Source organism: Pygoscelis adeliae, unplaced genomic scaffold (genome assembly GCF_000699105.1).
Source record: "Pygoscelis adeliae isolate BGI_AS28 unplaced genomic scaffold, ASM69910v1 Scaffold914, whole genome shotgun sequence".
NCBI lineage: Eukaryota > Metazoa > Chordata > Aves > Sphenisciformes > Spheniscidae > Pygoscelis > Pygoscelis adeliae.
In genome coordinates, this window is record NW_008824619.1 from 1,995 (window position 1) to 9,798 (window position 7,804).

The 7,804-nt window shown below is 40.9% G+C and overlaps 1 protein-coding gene across 1 annotated transcript in view; it reads left to right on the plus strand.

Annotated features, from left to right (window-relative positions):
* LOC103915543 (PH domain leucine-rich repeat-containing protein phosphatase 2-like) overlaps positions 1-7,215 on the plus strand; it is a gene marked incomplete at both ends in the record, with an annotated part of 9,131 nt that extends 1,916 nt beyond the window's left edge. The window contains 4 exons of the mRNA XM_009322381.1: positions 583-773; positions 1,564-1,689; positions 2,897-3,051; positions 7,069-7,215. Coding sequence (XP_009320656.1) covers positions 583-773; positions 1,564-1,689; positions 2,897-3,051; positions 7,069-7,215 — 619 coding nt within the window. The remainder of the gene's footprint in view (positions 1-582; positions 774-1,563; positions 1,690-2,896; positions 3,052-7,068) is intronic.
* Positions 7,216-7,804: the final 589 nt, after the last annotated feature.

Genomic DNA, 7,804 nt, shown 5'->3' on the forward strand with positions numbered 1-7,804 from the left:
GATGACCTAAAAGTAAGTGTTATGTGCATTAGAAGGCTGAAGTAGAGTTCTAATTTGCCTGTTAGAGTCATAGCTAGCAGTGCATATAACACAGCTGTAACAGTCAGTGCTCGAGTTCTTTCACTGGAATCCTCTTCAGGGAAATAACTTTCTTCTGTAGCTGATTTTCCAGGCCTTCCTTTAAAGCCCAGTAGAAGCCACTTATTTGATGGTTTCTGTGACTTCAGCTGACTCAACAAGAGTTTGAAATTGCTTTTCTATTGCATCTGAATAAAGGATCTTTGGCAAGTGTATAAGTCTGCTAAGGTCTGTAATTACCTGTAAATTAAAAACACGCTACATGGCAGCTGTTATAACGTTGTACTGAAAGGCACACAGTGGTTGCTTATCAGACATTACTGCACTGACTGAGGAAGTTGCTTGTCCTCTGCTTGAGATTTTTTTTAAAGTGCAACTTGTCTTGTCTTTACTTGTTCTTTACAATAACTAATTTTGCATGTTACAGCTGTGTTGCTGTTTGTACTCGCAGCTGAGAATGAAGAACGAATGGAAAGTAAATGCTAATGTCCCCTTTTTCTTCAGAAAAGCCATGTCAAGTGGAACAGTTAGATCGCATCCTGCTCTCTGGAGTCTATAACGTACGCAAAGGAAAGACCCAGTTGCACAAGTGGGCAGAGCGCCTGGTAATTCTCTGTGGTACGTGCCTCATTGTGTCCTCTGTGAAAGATAGCCACACAGGGAAGATGCACATCTTGCCTCTCGTTGGAGGGAAGGTAAGACTTTATTTGGTTAACTTCCTGTGGCTTAGAAAGGAAGAAGGGTTTACAGTGATGGGTATTATCCACAAGAGGTTAACCTAGGCTTTTGTAACAAATTACTGCGTTAACATGTGCAGAGAGGTGTACAACCCCTTTCTACTTGCTCTGCTTTAGGTAGTAGTCTTAAGGCTAATAAAACGAAGAGACACTAGTTCTGCTTTCACGTTAGTAGCCAATGTTGTGAACGGGCATTCTGGAAATTACTACTTCTTGGATCTGCTTCAGCAGAAATATGTTAAGAAGGATTTGGCCTTTCAATACTTAAAGGGGGCTTATAAGAAAGATGGGGACGACTTTTTTAGTAGGGCCTGTTGCGATAGGACAAGGGGTGATGGTTTTAAACTAAAAGAGGGTAGATTTAGACTGGATAGAAGGAAGAAATTTTTTACGCCGAGGGTGGTGAAACACTGGAACAGGTTGCCCAGAGAGGTAATGGACAGGATGCCCCGTCCCTGGAAACGTTCAAGGTCAGGTTGGACGGGGCTCTGAGCAACCTGATCTAGTTGAAGATGTCCCTGCTCATGGCAGGGGCGTTGGACTAGATGGCCTTTGAAGGTCCCTTCCAACCCAAACTATTCTATGATTCTATGATTTACTTCTGTGTTTCTCTCCAATAACTTTACAACTGTGTTTTCAGCAAAATGTAATGTTACTGGTAGTCGGCAATGCCTCACCCTAGACTTCAGATCCACTGTAATTGCTGGAGTTTAGGCAGACTGTTTTGTTTTCAATTCTCCCTTTGCAGGTGGAAGAGATGAAACGTCGGCAGTACACACTTGCTTTCACATCTGCTGGAGCACAAGCTCAAACATACCATGTTTCCTTTGAAACGCTGGCAGAGTGCCAGCGGTGGCACCGACAGGCATCCACGGTGAGGCCCTGGAGACTGCGGTAGTTTGGGTGGTGGATACACAGGGGTGAGAAAGGTTTTCTGATGTGGGCTTGGTACGCAGGCAGGGATGAAGCTATGGTGCTGGAGAAAGTACCCAGGACGCTTTCCAGCTTTCTTCATTTCTTACATGCTCAGGACTGCAGAGGCTTTCTTTTAGCCTTCTCTTCTCTCTCTGCCTGTGCAACAATGTTGAGTAGTAGTTCTGCATTTTTCCACCCCTGCTGCACCTATTGGGAGTGGCTAATCACACGTCACTAGAACAAACCCCGGGGACTGGCTGACTTTACAGCCGTAGAAACCTATAAATTGCACCTATTGCCATACTTTAATCTGCCTGAACTGTGGCCTGGGCTGGCATGGGGCTAGCCTGATTGGTTTGAGTTTACACAGAGATCATAGGTCAGCAAGTGAAGTGTAGTTTGTTCAGAGCTGCATCTTTATTCCACGTTAAAATACAATTAGATGGCAATAGCTTAATGCCGAGCCACACTTTGACCTCATGTATATATATGATATTATGAAGTATGAAATGAGTTCAGGATAAAGCAGGTCATAAAATCTGGAAGGAAGCACCGAAGACCTTGAAACAAAGCATGCTTAACGAAAGGAGATCTGATATTTGCAAAGACTTTATGAAATGCTGCAAAACTATAATTTATGAAGCCTTTTCATCATAACAGGTTATGTTTCCAATATTATACCCTGAACAAGCTAATAAAAGAAAGTGGGAAGAGGTAGCTAGTCCAAGCAGAGGTTCTGTAAACCTTAAAGGTCTGAACTGGAAAGTCAACTGCTTCCCGTTGCTGCTTGCATCTTTGGAAGGCACTCAGAGATCATGCTTTCTCAGCAGAGTTTCCTCAGCCAAAGATATGTTTTTCTCCATTAGGTTGGCTCTCTTACAGTCTAGCTTTTAGGCAGTGCCCATTGCACATATAGAGCAGGGCTTTCAGTGCGTCCTAGTTGGTATCCAGATATGCATCCCTGTCAGGGGACTTGCAGAAACAATAGTAGCAAATGGCATAAACTCATACTGTGTGGGCTGTTTCCTGCGTGGACTCCACCTGGTGGGTATAAGGGGGTTCTTTCATGTTCTTGCAGATTGTTTGCTACTTGCATTCTTCAGCCTTCCATTAGACTTTCAGGGAAAAATTGTTGCACAGCTGCAGCTCTTCCTCCTTCTTTTCAGGTTGTGTCTATGCGACTTAGCATGGTTGATCTTTCATGCTACAGCCTTGAGGAAGTACCTGAGCACCTCTTCTACAGTCAAGACATCATCTACCTCAACCTACGACACAATTTTATGAGATCAAGTGGAGCAGGGAGTCTTGACTCTCTTTGCAGGTCTGCAAAGAATTATTTTTCTTCTACATTTGGAGTTCTTGACATGTGCATCCAGGGATGAAGAGGAGGGGGAGTGTATTGCCCATTCTCGTGGGATGGTAAAAAGATTGATCTCCAGGAAGCTCTAACAAATGAGGGGGCTAGGAAGCAGAACTGAACAGCGCAGGCAGGCATACGCTTCCAACCATTTACAGTATTCATTAACTCCCTTCCACAGATTCTTTGTGCTAAGTTTGATCAGAGATGAGCCTTGTGGAGTGATATGCCATATGTATGGACAAGATGCAATAGTAATACAAGGCTGCTTGCTAAACAGAGAACATTCTGGGGTATAAAATAAAAGGTGAGGGAAAGCATAATGCTGCTGTTGTGGGTAAGTGTTTGTAGGAAGAAGTGCAGATCTGAAAAAGCCTGTTTTGGTAAGTTCTTAATGTGCACTTGGAATTGGCAGAGGGCCTGTGAGACTCCAGCTTTGCTTTGGGAACTTGTAATGATCTGCTTTTAAGAGAGTAGCAGTTGTGTGATGATATGGAAGCATGATGTAGTCATTTTAGGTAAGTGAAGGAGTCTTACAAAAATATTTTTAAATTAATTCCTGACAACCATAAAAATCTAGAGGAAGATTAGTCTGTTGATATCTACTCTAGCCATGCTAAAAAGAATTCAAGGAGTTGCTCTATGAATTTCAAAAGCCGTTAGGAAGCCTGCAGTAACGTTGTCAAATGACTCTGTTTGGAACACGTTGTGCCTTAAGAAAAATGTATTTGGAGAAACTTTGCAAAACTGCAGGGTTTTGTTTTGGTTTGTTTTTTTTTGTTTTGGTTTGGTTTTGTTTATCTCTAGGGGCCTATTACAGGTTATTTCATTTTTCTTCCTACAGAGTAATGAGATACCTAGGTGTCCATGAGGGTATACAGGGAAAAAAAATTGCTCACCCATGGGAATTCTTTGCAGTTTCATTGAGAGCCAGAGTCTAGTCTGGTTTTGTTTTAATTCCAAACTTGTTTAAATGTTTTCTAACAGCTGAATTGTAATAGATTCTGTTATTCGAAAAGCTGCTTAAAATAATTCAAGATTTTGCTTTCTACTTCTCTCTTCAAATACATTGTGTGATGTTGAAAACCGTATCAGAACTTTATTTTCTAAAATGCGGTATCCTTGGTTCACAGGATCAGCAAAGGGGCTTGAAATTTCTTTTGACCTTGCATGTAGTCAACAAGAGATCTGACATGTCAGAAACTCGACTCTTTTCCTGGCAGTGACTATGTCTGATGAAGCTGAAATCCTCAAACAAACAAAAGCCATAAAAGAAGCCCTCACTTCACACAATCTTGAATAAACAGGTAGCATTAGGTAGCTCACATAAGGCTGCTCATTGCCTTTTGAAAAGATTTTCTTTCTGAGGTTTTTAGGATGTTTATCAGGTCGCAGCCCCAAATGAAGAAACTTGCTCACTTGCAATAGGTGTTATCAGTGCCTAGAGATTGATAATTCTGAACAGCAGAATTTTTCGCAATGATCAGATCTCTTCCTCTGAGGAAATCTTTGAGGCTCTAGGAGTCTAATTAACTATAACTATAATAATGGAACAAAAATAATTAAAAGGGAAATGTTAAGCAAAGGAAATTAAATAACCCGACCTGTTTTGTTACGTCTCCTAGCTTATTTTTTATGTAACACAGACTTTCAAGTATCTCCCTTTTCTGGAAAACATTATCAAGTCTGATCTCCATTAATAAGTGTGTGTGTGTGTGCGCGCGCACGCATGTGTATACATATGCATGTCTATTATCACTATTCTAGCTAGTTGATACAGAGTTGTACTGGGATGCTTTGGCAGCAGAGCAGGATGTTGTGTTAAATTGGGAATGTTTCAAGCCAGCACCAGTTTGGGCTGCTGAATGATCATCCCATTGAGGATCTGTTGCTGTGTTTCCATGCCTCTTCGCTGAAATCTCCATATGCCCTGTGATAGCACAGACCAAAACTTGAGGAGCCGTAACGATTTCAGGATCCTTATTCCCTATAATACATGGTTCATGTATACAGCTTGAATGAGAGTTGGGTTTGCATTCCATTCCTACATCCCTACTGCTTGAGAATATTGGGGCAAAGGAGAAGGAACAGAAGGGGAACTCAAAAGGCTTTTTACTATTGTCCTCCCCATTGAATGTGACAGTCTGCTTGAGGAGTCTCAGACAAACCTCTATCATGTGCCAGTTTCCCTCCAGCTTTTGGAAACTTTTATGCCCCTTTTGTGTTTGCTTTGATGTTGTTGCAGAGGGATGAATTCTAAAAATTCGTTATGCTGTTGCGTTTAATGCCTTTCCTCTTGGGGCAGCTTCTCACCACACCCTGCTAATGACAGAGAAAGAGCTGCTTGGTGTTAAGGACAGGTGCCATAGAAAAAGCCATTGTAGGACTCCAGAGAAAGCAGTTTCATTAAAGTGTTTTCTGATTCCAAAACCTGAGAAGTGTGATCTTTCCTAAGTCTCTTGAGGTTGAACCAGTTAATGAGAAAGTTCAAATCTGTAGGTTTATCCTCATTGTTTCCTTCTTTTCCATTATTGTTGTGAAGTTCTGTGTGCAAGTTCTTCATTTTTGTATCATTGTTAGATCTTTGCATCATACAATACATTCCCTTTAGGAAGGCTATTACCAATAGAGCATCTTTCTCTTTGGCTTTCAGTTGCATTACAAGAGAGTCTGTGGCTGCAACAAACATAAAATGCCTATGCCCATATTTATATGACAGGGTGCTTTCTCAAAGCAAACAATCCATGTCCAAGTTTCAGATATGCTCCCCCTTTTAAAAAAAAAAAAATCCCCCCCCTCCAAAGATTGTAAAGCAAAATGGAGAAATATAATGCATAGTTCCTACACAGATCATTCCAAGTATTCTGAATCTGAAAAAGGAGTCTCTATAAAGAAGAAAAAATTTCAAAACCTTTCAGTCTTATACTTCAAGACATCTCAAGCTAGCAGTAATATTCTCCCTCAAGCTAATTAACCTTGTTTTTGTTACCTGTATTAAAAAATTTGCTTCAAAGTAAGAGCTACTCACCATTGCCTAGCAAAAAGTATGGTAGGTGGAGCAGATGAATGAGCTATGTTTCCAGGCAGTACTTCTCTGGTACATTACATTAGATTTGCAATTGTCTGATAAAAGTATATTAATTTCCCCACTGAATTAATTTCTGATGGTTCCCGTTTGGGATGGGGAGTTATTACTTGGGGAAAAATACTTCTGTTTCCTGTAGAAAGAGGTAGGAACTTTCTAAGAACCTCTTGCATGTTACCCCAACCCATGCTCAATTTCTTCTCTTTGTTTGGACCTAGCACAGTGATAGAAGGAGCTGGAATAGGCAACCATCTGTTAAGCACAGGTGGGACTGTAGTGACTGTGAGGGCTGTATCAGTACTTGCGTGGCTGTACCTATGGTACAGTCTGCCAAGCAAGTGGCACTTTAGATGTCGAATCTCTTCCAAGGACCTCTGGATGCAGGTCTTGGGGCTTCCCAGCGTGAAGTCAGCACTTTCCTGGTTTTCCCTTTTACAACTCTGCTAGGCCTTCTGTTGTGCCTAGCTTGAAAAGGGTGTTCCCCTCTTCTGTTTTATTCTCAGAATAGTTCTAGTTAATGTTTTCAGCTCCTGTTTTCCCAAGCTGCATAATTCTAGACTGTTACTCTAAATAATTCTCTGAAGGTAAATTTTTTGAACTGAGTACTTTTAGTCTCCTTAATCTTAGTAACAGTCACTAGGAGGAAGCCTGTCAGGAATCAGAGTAGAAGGTTGTTATCAGTTTCTGCAGTAAAACCATGATATTTGATCACTTTCAGCATTACCACTGAGATACAAAATATCAGTGACAAAAATATTTGTGCAGAAACTCCCATAATGAGTTAGCTGACTGTATCGCCAGTGTACAAAGACTTAAAAATTCTTTATGTCTGGTTTTGTATGTTTTTGCCTTGAGATCATGGAGGTTTGTGAATTAACTAATGTTCTTGCTAATAGGTTTTCTCAGTTGAAGAGCCTGAATCTGTCTCATAATAGACTCGGAGAGTTTCCTGTATCACTGTGCGAGATCTCTACTCTGACAGAGCTTAATATTTCCTGTAATGGACTTCATTACTTGCCAAGCCAGATTGGCGAACTGTTGAAGTGAGTATATTCTTTTTATCTGTGGTTATAAACATCCTTGGTGCTTCAGTTGAGCACAGCTGACCTGAAGGTACTACTTATAAAAGTACGAGTGCTGGGACAGCCTGTTCTGCCTGCCCATGAAGACTAAATGATGGATTTGACTCCAGTAGAAGGTCGAGAACCAAGATGTCCAATAAGGTTTCTTTTTCCTTGAAAATTAAGATATCACATGTTATGATATGATAACATAATCATATCATAACATGTTTATACAGTTGCCATTTTAAGTCACTGGTATATAGCAAGTTATCATTCATCATTTGTGACTTCCTGCCTATTCTACTAGCTATGTAAAATATATTAGTGTAAATCAGTTTTCTAAGAGAGGAGATTAATGGATTTTGCCTATTTTGGAGTGGCCTAGGAAGACACTTAACAGTCAGTTATGATCCCTTGAATCATAGGCGCCACCTTGCTGAGCTAGAGTAAACGCGAAGGCTTCTAAGCATATGAATATACTCTCACTTAAAGTTTAGTAAACTTGAAGCTTTTTATGTCCTCTGTGGGGGGTGTGTTTTGGGGGTTTGTTTTTCGGGGGGGGGGGGGT